We start from the raw sequence: 15951 nt of genomic DNA on the forward strand, positions 1-15951 counted from the left end.
TGGACAGACAGGGATATGAATCAATTACTGCAGCAAGTCAGTTATGAGCTGGCCACAGCTTTCCTTCCAGAGTCTGCTGAGAAAAAACAATCGAATTCCAACATCCAACACAAAACATCCATTTATTTGCACTGTTTTAGCAAAAAAAAAAAAAAAAGGAAGTAAAAAAAGTTGTTGATACCCATATGGCACCTGTTAGAGAACAAAAAGGTTCTAGCACAGAAATGAGCAGATTCTTGCACAGAAAATTTTACTTGCCATGCTTGCACACTTTCATATTTCTGCTATGAGCAAGGAAATGCAGCTACAAATATAAAGTCAAATGAGAATTTCTAATCTCACTTTGCATATAAATATCCTGTCAGATTTTGAAAAAGCTCAGCACAAAATGTAAATACCTGAATTCCAGGGTTTAAATACAAACATATTAAGAAAAAAAAAAAACCCAAACATGGAAAACCCCTTGAAATTCTACTTATAGATAGGATCCAGCTCTATTACAATTATATATTAGAAATAGTTGGCTGAAGGACAATAAAATGAGATATTGTATCAGGAGAAATACTGACTGAAAACCCATCTCAAAAAGTGGTCAACAAGCAGTTCTTTTGACATTTTTTTCAGAGTGGGCTTGAAAGTCAGCTACATCTGTCCAAATCTGTACCCCTAGCTGGGATGTCAACTCCCCTTAGAAAAGCACACGGGAATGGATATTCCTGCTCAAAGCTCTGTGGTTACTTCTCATAAGTCACTCATCTGTCACTCTTCAGGAGAGAACACAATTTATATGGCTTTCATCACCTGTATGCAGTTCAGTCAATGAAAACACTGCTCAAGCTGATTCTTGCTGCCTGCCTTGAGCTTGGAAATCCTAAGCACTAATCCCTTATCTTCTGGCAATGAGAGTCCCACCGGTAATGAAAGAAAAATGGTATTCCAGGGCAGAAAGCCCAGCAACAAGAGGCATTTTTCTCAGGAGAAAGAACCCAACTGCAAAATAGTATCTAGTGAATGGTATGTGTAAGTAAAACTCTGATGTCTGTTGTGTCTGTTGCCTGCTCACTCTCATTGCTGATGTGGAGATGCACATTCTTCCCTTTCCTTTTCCCAGAGAGAAGCTGGAAGGTGCAACGGCTGCAGTGCCCACCCAGCTCTTGTGAATTGTGTGTGCACATCTCTGTACTGCCACAGCAATTCATTGCTGGCTGCTGGAAAGTAATGTAACTTCTTCATTCTTCTGTTCCCCGCATTAACAGTGGGAATAAGATTAACCAGTAAGGACTGATGGTGCTAAAAGCAATGAAGACTATGATGTGGTCAGAAACTACACTGCTGTGGCCTTGTTCAATTTTTCATGCAGATGTTTCTTATATCTTCTGTTTCTACAGGTTTTGTTGGTGTTTTGGAGGGTTTGTTTTTTTTTTAAGATTCTACTACAACAGTGAGATTCTGTTGTAGCAAAATAAGTCTTTGCTTAGACAAATGTCTCCATTTTCCAGTCCTCATCACAATCCATTTCTACAGCAGTCAGAGATGACGTTATGGCCTATATGGAAAATATCATAGTCCTTATTGATATCCCAAAGAATGTTTCACCACCTAGTTCTAAACGGTTGCTCTTGTTCCTGTAAGAAAATAAACTCTTCTTGAAGCTTTACTGTCATCCAGTAACAACTACATAGGATTAATTTCAGGTGATCTAAATGCAAGGCAATGTTAACTCAGAAGCAACAAACCTGAACATTCTACGTGAAATAAATGAAGAGAAAATAAGCAAGGTCAGCCCAGCTGGTTAACATAAAAGGCAGCCTCTTACCTCAAAGCTTTTTGATCTGAATTTAACCTGAAATTGCATCCTCCTTCTCAGTCTTAATAAGATAGCTTTTACACAACTACCAGATTTCTGCAGGATCACATCATCTTTAAATCTATCCATTCAGATGCTGGGACATTTCCAGCAGAGAAGCAGCTGTGAAATGCTGTGAAGGCTGCTGCTGAGAACAGCAGGTTTAGAGCAAGAGGGTCTTCTCAAAGACTCCTGGAAACCTCTTCTATAAAGATTTAGCGTTTGGTACACCACTTTGAATTAGGGTTTAAAAATATTACACTGATAAAAATGTGATTACAATTTTTCTGCTTATACAACTGATTCTGGAACGTCGGGCTCAGTTCACTCTAATTCTTCATCGCACTTGAGATTTAGTATGTTCTTACATCAGTCACATAGTGGTATAAAATCATAAGCTAATGTCAATTTACTGTAGAATTATAGATGCACAGATGAGATTAGCATCGGGGTTTTTAAACACATGTTCTTGTTCCCTTGGTCCTCTCTGGGGCATATAAATAAGGAAATTATAAAAAGCAAAGACGGAACCAAAATATAAGCTACAAATTTGAACCATTAGATAAAAAAATTTCCCAGGTTTGTTAAAGCTGGCCGTTAAGTAATTTTGAAGTGATCCTGTAGAAGACTCCTCTGTTTAAAGTTTAAATGGGAAGGTAGGAAGCAGCTGTATCCACTCGGAACCAAGAGCAGGTATGGTTAGTTGATATAATAAAGAACTGTCTGCACATCAGACAAGAAATTCTGAAGTGACAGAACTGGGTCACTGCATATTAGCAAGACTGTAAAAGTCTTGAATGACATGATTATTCTAATCCCTGCTTGATGCCAGGGAAAGATTGTGAGGGCTTAACAAATAATGTAAGAAATTAACATTCCTCCAATAAAAAAACCCATATGACCAGCAGGGCAGCCTGCTGTTGTAATCACAGTTTTAAATGTTTAAAAAGCAGGACCATGAAAAAACTGCCAGCTAAAAGAACTGGGCATATTTCTGGTACATCAGGTTGGTGTACAATGTACACAAGGCTGAGTTTAGTAAGAGCTAAGTCTTACAGAATTTGATAGTATTTTTTTGAATAGTTATCAGCTGATCAACAGACTTTAAGATACGCTCTTTGTATTAAATAAGTAACTAGTACTGAATCTTTGGAATCACAATATAGACCAAATTTTCATAGAACTGCTTCCAGTAAGATTATAGAATCATAGACTGGTTTGGGTTGGAAAGGACCATAAGATCATCTAGTTCCAACCCCCCTGCCATGGGCATGGATACCTCACGCTAGACCATGTCACTCAAGGCTCTGTTCAACCTGGCCTTGAACACTGGCAGGGATGGAGCATTCACCACTTCTCTGGGCAGCCTGTTCCAGTGCTTCACCGTAAGATAAAAGTCTGGTGTGACTTCCTGAAGACTCTTCTGAAAATTTCTCATTCTTTCAAGGTTCAAACCAGTTTGATTCTGTGTGGCAGAAGTTCCATATTTGCCCCACCCGTACCTTTTTCCATGCTCTTTCAGCTTTTTAAGCTCTTTTCACTATATTCTGCAAATATATTCTTGCAGCATGTCAAGGTGGCAGGCTGATGCCTCAGAGCAGGGAACAAGAGAGGCTGTAACACTATGATAACTTTACCACTGTTTATGAACGTTATTTTCCATGCAAAGCGTTCATTTGGGTACTTCTAAACAAGTGCGATTTCCCCATCTAGGGTTTTGTAGTCAGCAAACTAGGTTTATGAACTATAAATTCCTACACGGAAGGCAAGATCTTAAGAGAGTTAATTAAACGAGACAAAGGATGCCAAAACCATATTGAAGATGGAGGAGAAGGTGGCATACAAAACACCTGGAAGGGATCCATGACAGTAGTTGTCATCAAGATGACATAACCTGCAGTACCCAAATCTATTCTACCTCGAGGATCTGCAGTGACTTTATGTCAGGTAACATTCCAGACAAGTTGTGTATAAATCCTACATGAGTTTTAGACTGGGTTTTGTTATAAACAATAAAATCTCTTTTTCCCGAATATCCTGCCAAAGACAAGACAAACAGCAGAATCAAAACCAGTTCAGTATATTTTACTGATAAAATTCTCAGACATCTGCTTTATTAAAGAATTGGGACAGAGGACCACATGGAAATCAGTTTTGCACCTGTCACCTACTACTTTCTATGTCTATTGCTGCTTTACTTTTTTTTGCTAGAACAATGCTCAATCTCAATCTGCTTTTTTGGTCACATTTGCTTGCTTCAGAAAAAACAGTTTTGGCAGAAGAATTCAAGCTGAGGAACTTATTTTCTTCAATAATCAGTAATGATTTTTATAAAATCTCATTACAAGGCTGACTATCACAGTACAGAAAACTAATTAGTCTGATGAATTACTGGGACCACTGACTGACTGACTGTCATCTCTGCACACACATCTTCAGAGAAGAGGCACAGAATTACAAAAATTACTAGCAATTTTTTTTGCAACAGTGGTTTTTATCTAGTTTTGTTAGTAAACCAAATACTTAGCAATGTTCTAGCATACCTGTCACTTAGCTGGTAATACTGCTAGACCAGCATTCAAATACATAGAAGCATGACGTGCACATAAGCAGATGCACATATCCTTCTGAAAGACCCTTTACTTCCTCCTGAAGCTAAATAAATATGAATTTAAATGCACTAAATAGAATAAACACTGACTTAGTAAGAGGAGTGGCTCTAATCTTAGGCAGGTTTATGAACACAGTTTTTCCCAAGGAAACAAGACTCCATGATTGTGCTATTAAGAGGTGATTGTTAAGCCCCTGACCCCTCTCTCCTTCACTTCCAACCTGGCTTACAACTGCTGAAGCTGCTGGCTTTTCATCTGAAGTTGTCAATGAAAGAAATCTCCATGATATTAAAATACTGCATTTTCAGTGAAAACTAGCAGCTGGAAAAAGCATAGAGGCTCATGTTAGTATTTCCACTATGAGAGATACTGCAGTATGGACTTGGCAGTTACCTGTTCTGTATGACCTGTCAGTTGCCCTATGAGTACTCATATAATGGCAGAATAATTAGCCCATACATGGATCACAGTATGTGCTTTCTCCCAGCTGAGTAAGTAGAGAAGAACTGAGAAGAGCTGAATATATGAAAAGAAGTTGAAGTGATATAGAGAGAAACTAGAGGAAATGAAGGTAGCTGCTGCAGTGCTGTGGTTTGGCTTTAGTCTGAGAACAATGCTGGTAACACACCGATGTTTTAGTTGTTGCTCAGTGATGTTTACTCTGACCAAGGACTTTCTCAGTCTCATGCTCTGCCAGGGAGGAGGGAAGCCGGGAGGAAGCAGAGACAGGACACCTGACCCAAACTGGCCAAAGGGGTATTCCATACCACAGCACATCATGCCTGGTACAGAAACTGGGGGGAGTCACCCAGAAGGCCCAGATTGCTGCTTGGGTGGGGCTGGGTATCGGTCGGCGGGTGGTGAGCGGTTGTATTGTGCATCACTTGTGTTTATTGTATTTTTTTTTTAATTTCCCTTTTAGTTTTATATTCTCTCCCCTTTTTATTTCCCTTATCATTATTATTAGTAGTAGTTTTATATTATACTTGAGTTATCGGACTGTTCTTATCTCAACCTGTGGGATTTACATTCTTTCAATTCTCCTCTTCATCCCACCTGGAAGGGGGAGAAAAAGGGGGAGAAGGGGAGAGTGAGCAACTGGCTGCGAAGACCCATGAAGCATGTTGTACTCCTAAGCAGCATACAGACCATGTGTTGACATTTACTCGTCAAGTAAAACGACCTAGGTTACAGTGAAAGTCTGTACAGAAGGTGGGAACAGAAACAAGACTTTCTGATTCATCCTTCTCCATCTGATACCATAAAAAATTAAAATATCGCATCTGATCAACTGATTGTACAATAGAAAATTACAGCGATAACAAAGGGAGACTAATCTTATAGTTGAGATACTGGACTTAGAATATTTTTGTCCAGCTCTTGGCTCTACTTCAACATCAAGCAAGTTATCTAACTTTTTTCTCCTTAGTCACCCCAAAACAATAGAATTTCCTCTTTCTTTCTTGCCTGTTCATGGCCCAGTGATTCAGAGAAATAGACTGCTTCTCATGTATTTGCACAATACCTAGCACAGTCGTCTTTCGAATCAGACACACTCTCAGATGTCTACCTTAATGCAAACAATAATTATTTATAATGCATTTTTATCTATATTGTATTCTAGAGTGTGTTCAGGATGTTTTGCAACTGTTTTCATATTGCAGGTCTATGCCAGTAAGCTAATATGGGAAAAACACATCAGAAAAGCATTGAGAACTGACTTAAAAAATACCTCCTACCTGCACAGGTGTCTCCAGAGTGTAGATGTGTTCCCCACGCACATTGTAGAACTTGACAAGTGCGCTTTTCAGCAGGGAACCGTTGCTGAGGTCAACCAGCTGGCTTTGCTTCTCCATGCCTGCCACTGCCAATAGGTCTCCTTGTGTACACCACTGTACCACCACATCTGAAATCACAAAGATGGTTTGCAAAGATTACTGCTTAGAATCAGTCGGAATGGCACTTCTAGATGCTGCAAAGTGACTTGGACAGCTAAATCATGCTCTCAAAAGTTATTTAAGTACGTAGAAACCTAAATCCTTTCATTGAAATAGTAGCAAATATGCCACATACTTGCGCTTCCAAGAATGAGTCTTTTTATTCTGTGAATTGTAAAAAATGTGGAAAACACATTCATTTTTCTCTCTCTATGGTGATTCTAGAATGTAATCAGTGTTTGCTCCTAAGTACATAAGGACAAAAATTTATTAGAGATATTAAAACTGATGTGGAAGATCCTATGCACATCATCAGTGGTTAAATAAGTGGAATCAAGTTAATACAGAGATAAAGAATCTTACTAAGAGAGCAGCAAAGAGTACTCGTCTGGAAATGTCTGCAGTGAGAAAAAGCAGCATATCTATCAGTGCCTCACGTTCTCACTGGCATGACTCAAACTAGAATTACAGTTTGGTATTAATGTCAAACTAGAAATACTTTTGGATTTTTGTCCATAATTACACATGATCTCCATGTCATAGGTTTTCTTTTGACACCTGACCTGTGAAAATCTACTCATCTGCCTAGCAGGAGTTTGGCAGAAGCACGCAGAGATTACTTAGTCTCTCATATACATGGATATGAATATAGGTATCAGTTACTTCTCCTACAGGCACCTCGCCCTGAGGAACACCCATAGCTTAATTTGGGGATGCTAATTTCTAACCTTTATAGTCTCCAGCTCTTTGTCAGATTCCAAGAAAAGCACTAAAACAGTATTTTGTGTTTCTGCTTGTGTTTCAGAGGCAGATTTGCATATGCAAGGAATACAGAGCTTAACTCTTAACAGAGGTTTACTCTTAAACCAGAGGTGAAAGGCAGCTGTTTTGTGCTGAGACAAAGTGAAGGTAAAGACAAAACTTTCATGCTCTGGGATGCTCAATCTGCCAAGAATCTTTTGAAGACATCTGTGGGCGAAAAGCTGTCTTCAAATGAAGAAGCAGGAGAGAAATGAGAGTTGGCAGGAAGGATCTCAAAATTGTTTCAAGTTGTCAACTTGTCATTTTCCAGGACTTTTATGTGCAATTTAAAATGGTTTTGTATTATTTCAACTTTCTGATATTTCTCATGGGAATTATGCTTCTGCACATATCAGAGGCAAGACACATGTTTCTCAAGATAATTTTTCCTCAGCTAGGCTTTGTATGGCCCTTTTTTTCCTCTTAGCTCTCAGCTCTCTAAGTAATCTACAATGGGATTTAATTCATCTTTCTCAGAAAATATAATGATAGGCACATTAATGACTCCATTAATGGCAAGATAAAGAGGCAAACGAATCGATTCCACTTTTGGTAACTGGATTAACCACACAGCTACCAAAATGATACATGTCTTTGGATACATGACTTCAGGTAAAACTGTCAGTCAGTCCCCACACCAAGAGGAGTGATTATTGTTTCCAGCAGTTTTCTCCCTCTCTCTCCCACAGAACTCCTAGAATTAGGCTGCTGTAAAGGCAGCAAAGGAGTGGACATGGGCTGCAGCATCCTGCATGGTTTACAACATGCTTACACTGCCAACAGGGTCTTCAATGATTATTGAACCTTGATGTAAAATAGTTCAACTCGTCACTAGGTCTCAGAGCAAGCACAGAGATTAAAAATCAGGTAATGATCTGCAAGTGAGTCTGGATCAGAGTCATCCCTCAGTAAAGCTTGAACAGAGAGCTCTCTACGCAATAGCTCTGCAGGCAGTAGTTGTAGCTAACTAGTATAACTAGTAGATGTAGCTCAGCAGTTCTGCAGGTATTGAGAGCAGTGCACTGAGAATCACTGAATTAAAAGGCGTAAAGAAAGGATACAACTGAACAGTTCAGAGCCTGCACTAGAACTGACAAAACATCCAGAAGCGTTCAAACTGGATGAAAAGAAGAACTTGTATTTGAGTAATCAAATTCTCATCCAACAGCAAAAGTTTTTCTGTATCAATTTTCTATAAATATTTCAAGTAAAATGACAGCTTTGCAAAGCTGGTAGAATGCAAAAATTATACTGTTATTGTTCAAAATAGTTTTATAGTTGCCTGATTTAAAAATACACTGAGAAACCTACAGCAGCCCGTAAACACAGGGACATCTGCTGAAGAGACCAGAAAGCAATAGTCTGAGATTTCAAACAAAGCCACATGAATTAAGACTTGCAGACAATACTGAAATCCATTCACTCTCAGGAGAATACCAAGTGGCTGGAGAGGATGGTGACCCTGAGCTGGGTGGTTTTGCAAATTCTTACATGTGATAAAACCAGTAAAATTATAGTCTCTTGAAAAAAAAAATTGACAAGAAGATACAGAAAATATATACATCTTTATAAAACTATATGTAAAATACTTTCCACTGTACAATGCTTCAAATCAACAGTGACATCCCAATCACCTTTCTTGTCTCCGTCTCACACACACTCCCAATCCAGCAAGATGTTGCACATTCTTTGTCTACTGATGAAAATGATGTAGTCCAGTTGACAATTCATAAAAATATTTCTACTCTAGCTTGCACATTAATATTTTCCTAAAGGAGAGTGATGTCATTAAGGAATCTTTTTTCCATTTGTGACAGTTGGGGGGAAAAAGAAACAGGACAGACATCCCCAGCAAGACAGAGCCCTTACAACTCCAAACAAAGAGTACGATGGGGTTTTTTTTCTCCTACTGTTTCCATCTGAAAGCTAGACTAGATGACCACTCAAAATTACCCCTACCCTAACTACTGTAACACTGTGGAGATGCTGGGCAGACCCATTGGTAGATGTGACAAGAGCTTCTTTAAGGTGGTTCCAGTTTCCCAGAACTCACATGTCCTCTTGGCTGAAGAAGTTTTCTGGATCACAGGGTTGCCTCAGGATGCTACATTTTGCCAGCCATGCACTTCTTGTGTTGGCACAGACAGAAGCAGGAGTGGAAAAGAAACCTCAAAGGTGATTCTTCTACCCCCTAAGACTACCCTACATCCCTACCCTACAAAAACTATTGGGCTGGTGTCAGGGCAACTTTCACCAAAAATATCCCACGGTCACAAAACAGCCAAGAGTCTGCTCCAAAAGTTTTTGGTTGCCTTTTTTTTTTAATCTAGTAAAAAAGTGATTTACCTGTGGAGATGAAAAAGAATCAATGGAACCTATATTTAAGTACGTGCTTATGTACTGCAGTGAATTAAAACGCCTCTGCAGGCAAGGCACCGTAAATCGTACTGAGACTGCTGGCAAAGTAAGAGATTTTTTGATAGGTGAAAACAGTAAAAATTTCAATGTGAATTAAAGACTTTACATGGAATACTGATTGTACAAACATTCATGCACTTCATGCACATCACTTAGCAAGATGCATAGTAATTAATCAGTGGAATTTTCCTTCTCTCAGAATAACTTGACTCTTGATAATTAATAACTCTAGCAAGTTTTTAGTATTTCATGGAGTCAAAGCAGCACTGTAATTCATACCCAGTTACCAAAAGCATGGGGGGAGACCTTGTGAATTAAAGGTCCAAAGGAAGTGTTATGTAGCAGAGGCATTCACACAAAGAAGCACAAACATACTAGCCCATTTAGCTGGAAAGCAGCAAATGGATCAGCTGCCCTATAAAACTGCCACAAAACCACGATCTCAACAATCGAACCATTTTTTCAAAAACAAAAACTCTATGAGCCAAGCGCCGCTCTCCCACCAGCAGGTGTCACTGCTGGAAACGGCAATAACAGTGGCAGAGTGCTTCTGGGATAGGAGAGACAAACGCACATCATTAAAAGTACAAGAAAAACAGAGCACAGGGAAGGGGTGAAGTGCCTTCCTTTTGTACCTTTCAACCCTGAGCGGATGATAGTAGGAGATAAGTCATCGTAATTGTTCATTAAACTGATGTCTCCCGACGTGAAGCTGACAGTAAGTAGCGGCTTGGTGTTCTGCACCGGCACTGGATACGCAGCTGGTCCATCTGCAAAAACAAGGCTCTGAAGTGAGCAAAAGTCAACCAACCAGGAGGAATTATATTCAGGCTGAAATACACTGTACTTCAGCCTGCCACCATCAGGACCGGTTCCAAGCCTCAAACTATACCTCCTTATTCCTGCAACGTCTGTGGGCAACAGCAAAGCAGGTTTAGAAGTTAGTTCGTTGTCTGGTTTTGTGAAGCCCCGGTGTTTCTACTTCATGAATTTTCACCACAGTATATCCAAAGTGATTTATGCATATACTATTACATTACACAGTGGGGGTTTTCAATCTGTCTCCATTGTCAACTCTTCAAAGTGTCCACAAATTGAAAACCAGTGCTTTGGAAGCTTCCCTGGAACCACAGTTGAAAACCAGTGTAATAAACAATATAAGCTATTTGTTAGTTACCCTTTGTGCTTGGGCAAGGCTGGGGACTCCTCCTGGAACATTACAAGAACTTTGAAAAGAACATACTGACCTTTCACAAATTACTGTATTCTAAATGTTAAGAGCTAAGCAGCAGCATGGAAAGTTACCTGCCATCCTGCATAACAGGATCCAATGCACTCACATGTAGAGGTGAGCCCAAATGGAACAACTGGCTTTAAAGACAGGACATTTCTGCAAAGTCTCTGCTCCTCTGGGCTTGTTTTTCAGCATTCACTGAAATTCCCTTGTTCAAATACTTTATGAACAGTACCACCATCCATAGTGTTTGCCATTTAACTCTTTCTGTTTACAGTTTCTGACAGGAGATGCTACTGACCCTGATAAAGTGCCCCTCAAGGCCCAGCCAGCATCTTTTTCGGTCAAAAAAATGGCAGAGCCAGTTAAGAGTGGTATAGCTTCCTGAACTTGCAAAAAAGCTGATCAAGAAAGCATTTTGGAGAAATACGTCTAGTAATTACCATCTCTCTGTGTATATAATTTAGTAAGAAAAACCCATCAAACTTCCAGTCCTTCCTACATGCCCGTGTGAGTCAAAGGCTTGTCACCTTTGAGAGGTTTATGCTGCAATCTGCTCTAAAGAAAACACATCATGTTTGGGTAACCATTAAAATAGGCTTGTAGGCTTGTAACGAGTCCACCCACCCCTGACTGACTCAGAAAGAGCTAGCACATTCGGATCATTTAAGTTCTCATCTGTGTACTCTGCAACTTCACCATCCTCCAACTGGAACCTCAGTATTTAAAAAAAAACCCAAAATAATGAACAAATCAGTTTAATGTTGTTCTCTGTCTTGTTTTAGAAGCTTGCTAGGAAAATTGAAGTTTGTTTCTTTTCCTCTAAGGTAAGAAATCTCACCTAGTACCAAAAGTGAGGCATGAAAGCCAAAACAAAACTCAGTTTTATAAAGATGCTAACGTTTTACCAGATGATCACATTATCCTCTATCATTATTTGTTAAATACATATGCTTATTATGCTTATTCTATTGACATATATATATACATGATTCTGGACATGCAAGGCTGAGAGAACTGGGTTTGTTCAGCATTCAGAAAAGAAGGCTCAGGGGGGACCTTATCACCATGTTTAAGTATTTAGAGGGTGGCTACAAAGAAGACGGAGACCCATTTTTACAAGGAGTCACGTATTAAATACGAGGGTAATGGGCACAAGCTACTCCTGGAGAGATTCCAAACGGACAAAAGAGGAAAATTTTTCACAGTGAGATCATTCAGCCATTGGAATAATCTCCCCAGGGAAGTGGTGGATTCCCCAACATTGGATAGTTTTAAGATCCGGCTGAACAGGGTGCTGGGCGATCTAGTCTAGGTCATGCTTTGCCAAGAAAGGTTGGACCAGATGATCCTTGAGGTTTCTTCCAACCTGGAATTCTATGATTCTAGATTTAAATTTTCACTGTACAATCACTGTTTTATTAATTTAGATATTAATATAGTTTGGACTTTATACACTGGAACACAGAAACATCTTACCTAGATCTTCTAGACTAACCAACAGCATTAACAAGAAGAAGTATTAGTATCACTTGAATAAGAAGGATGGGGCTGACCGTGCATGGATACCTGTGACTCCTAGGTCTTTGCCACTGATGATTTCCAAAGAGTTTAAGACAAAAACATTTCTTCCAATGAGTTATATTTAAGGGGAGGGAAGGATTTCTTCCTGACCCTCAAACTGGCAATGTGCTCTTAAGCACGGAAATTAGTAACTCCAGACAGCATCAGTCATCTTTCTTCTTACACTGTGTAACTGCAAGATATATTTTCATTTCCAATCCTTCTATGGAATTTAGTGAGCTTTTTATGTCAGGACTATCATGAATGTGATTATTATGAGGAGCATATAGAAATCCTATGAAACACAGATAAAATTAAACATGCAGTACTTTCCACTATGTCTAGTACTGGTGTCTTTTCACATGAATCTAAAAAATAATGTATTAACTTCTGCAACTGCACTCTGACTACCTTCTTACATATGGACCACTGCAAAACCCCACGACATCTGCTTACCAGTGAAACTTGCTATGTCCCTATCTATTGTTTTTCACTCATCCTCACTAAAAGCTTTGAGCTTTGTGTTATCTCATCTGGGCAAACAGAGGCAGAGCAGCCCAGATGAGGTAAGAACTGCAGCAAGCCATGCAGTGAGGCTGGTGGCAGAGCTGGGGACAAACCCACTCTCCTGTACCAACTCTCTGCTTCATTCCCCATGCTACCTCCACAGCAACACACCATCTTTCCAGCCTCTACCTGCTTGAAACTGTGGCCATCCTGCTGTTTAAGTGCAGCATGAAAACTCCCTGGAATTCAAAATGTCTTTGTGAGTACTTGCGAAGATGAAACAGACAGATGTGCACACAACACTACCTTGTGGTGGGGAATAGTCGTCAGAGTCTGTGTCACTCTCACTGCTGTCCTCCACCAGGAAGCTAGGGTAGTTCCAGGACATGCTGAGGATGCCATCTGATTCGTGAAGGAGCACGTGGGCTAGCATTCGGCCATGGCAGTCCATGACGATAACTTGCCCATCAGCAGTGCCAAATAGTACCTGAAAAAACCAGAACAGACCTCAGTCCCACCAAACATCAGATGAACATGGACCCTCCTTCAAACACATCTTGTAATTAACTACCTATGCTGGAAAGCAGTCAAGGAAGTGAAATCGTACCACAACAGGATGCCACAACCAAAGATGTATATAAAGAATGAATTTAGAGCAGAGGGTCTAGATTTAAGTTCCTAAAATCTGTGAGCAAGTAACGTTCCACAGTGGGGTGCATTTTGTTCACTTTAATATGACACATTATGCTTTATTTGAACTTGGCCATTACTACAACTGAAGCAAGCTGGCAGAAGAGCTACCACAGAGTCTAAAGTATTCTTGGATTATACAGAAACTTCTAACATTGGTGGCAGAAACCGAGGTATGCTTCAGTCATAACAATATCCAAAAAAGAACAGCTGGCAAAAGTGAGGTCTTAGCAGAGATTTCAAACAGCTTGTGAGAAATAGAAAGCTGAATACAGGAGGACAGGTTATTCAGTTCATGAGCTGAGAGAAGGTAGGAGAATGTCTTCCAAAAACAGAGGCATAAAGCAACATGATCAGTCAACTGGAAGTAGATTATTACAGCCCAAGAGGAAAGCAATATTTTACACATGCAGGAAGAGATGAAGAAGAACTTCTACCCACCATTTCAATTACAAAATAGATAACGCAAGCTACTATGTAGCCAATGTACACTGACTGAAGTCAGACTGACTGGAACCCACAATTTCTCTTTTTATAAACATATTCAGTCTTGAGGCTTTAAGCAATTTAAGATCCTGCAATTTTTGATGAATTTTAGAAAAACATCAGGATATAAGGATTAATAAACCCACCAAACGATAAATGCATTAGCCAAGGCTGCTGCTGCTATCACGTAATTTCGTATGAGGCAAGTATGTTTTAAAGCAAGTTCAAAGGCACTCATCAACTTGAAAACTAACCAGCATTAAAAACGAAGCTAAAAGGAAGGTCAAATTTTATATTTGCCCTTCAGCCTACCACCTATTTCCAGTGCTTGTAAATTTAAGATTCTAAAAATTATATGCCTGGATTAAAAAATCATCTAGCCTCGTATCTTAGCTCTATCAGTGGTCAAGTTTGGGGAACAGTAAAAGAACAGGATGCACAGAGCAGATGTACACTCATGTAGCTTCCAACAAAAAGTATTCCCTCTTCTTTGATAATTTGTAATTTCACTTGGTAACCTTTACCTCTTAACATTAAAAGAAATACAGTATAATTGTTCCCTACTTACATTCTCAACAATGGTCACAATTTCATGAACCTTTATTACCTAATCCCTTAGTCACCTCTCCTCGAAGCTGAAGAATCATAGCTTATTTAGGATCTCCCCGTACATCTGTTCAAAGCCTCCAATCACACTTGTTGACCTCTGCTGTCAGAGGTCTTCCCTTCTATCTTCCTTCTGAGACGTTATGCCAGGCTTGCAGGATTAAGCTGTGTATTGTACCACACTTATACAATAGTTACCAACTAGGAAGCAATTGTCGTGGCTGCACATTTGAAAATTTCAGAAAAGAACACATCCTCAAAGGTCTTAGTCAAATAAAGCAGCACTAAACTTCTGTATGATCAAGGTGATATCAGGAAACAGACGGTTGTAAACTATAATATCAGTTTAACAGAGGAACTCCAAAGAAGTCATTATAATCTTAAGAAAATTAATGGAGTTGTTTCACATCATCAGAAGAGATGGAAAAACAGTATTTGTCTGCCTTAACTGTAATTGTTGTATGTTACAAATATTTTTGTGTTAAATAGCTGCTGGGTTAGAACAGCTACGGCTAAGGTTTGCTACAGCCCTCAGATTACTATTTTTAGATATAAAAGCTGTAACTTGACCTTTGTTCATCTCACACTTCCTTTCCTTGTGGTTCTTTATTCTACTCTTCTTCCATTTGTATCATCCCATCTCCTTTCACACTGTTCATTCAACTATTCAACATGCACAATCAGTGCACACTAACTGCTTTCAGAACATAACTACACTTCCAGATCTCTACAAACTTCTAGAAAGCTAAAATCCTACCTAGTCATTGCTAGCTTCTTACACCACTTTCAGCCTACTCTATAGATTAGTTTTTATAGCAGTCTTATAGGCGTTTTATAACTGCAAAATACCTAAACAGAGGAGGTGAAACTCATTGTTGTTTCTAAAAATAGCAGGATTAGTTCTGACTCCTAAAATCCTGTAGAAACACTTTATAATTGGGTAGGAACAAAATGTTGGGACTCATTAGCCAGAGTCCAGTCTCATCTCAATTTAAAGTTAATTCTTTCAGTAGTACTGGCCCCAATTAATTTAAAACTATTAAGCACTACAGTAATTTCTAATTCAGAACAGCTGCATGTTGAACCTGAGACCTCTTCAGCAACCTAGAAATGTCAGAGGGCACTCTTCATCTTTTTAGCCAGGCTATAGTTTCAAGGAGCAGCTTTAAGTTTCAGGGTTATTGTAGCAATACAACCTTTAAGATGAAAGCATTTATCAGGCTGATAGTCCTGCTGGCTGAACTCCTGCTG

The 15951-nt window shown here is 39.3% G+C and overlaps 1 protein-coding gene across 1 annotated transcript in view; it reads right to left on the bottom strand.

Moving 5' to 3' along the window:
- The window catches only part of TULP4 (tubby like protein 4), a gene marked incomplete at its 3' end in the record, with an annotated part of 108465 nt that overhangs the window by 11251 nt on the left and 81263 nt on the right, over positions 1-15951 (bottom strand). Inside the window, exons 4-6 of the mRNA XM_010019857.1 lie at positions 13225-13405; positions 10250-10384; positions 6198-6364 (exon numbers count right to left, since the gene is read on the bottom strand). Of these exons, the coding sequence (XP_010018159.1) occupies positions 6198-6364; positions 10250-10384; positions 13225-13405 (483 nt within the window). The remainder of the gene's footprint in view (positions 1-6197; positions 6365-10249; positions 10385-13224; positions 13406-15951) is intronic.

Source organism: Nestor notabilis, unplaced genomic scaffold, assembly GCF_000696875.1.
Source record: "Nestor notabilis isolate BGI_N333 unplaced genomic scaffold, ASM69687v1 scaffold2278, whole genome shotgun sequence".
NCBI classification, from domain to species: Eukaryota; Metazoa; Chordata; class Aves; order Psittaciformes; family Psittacidae; genus Nestor; species Nestor notabilis.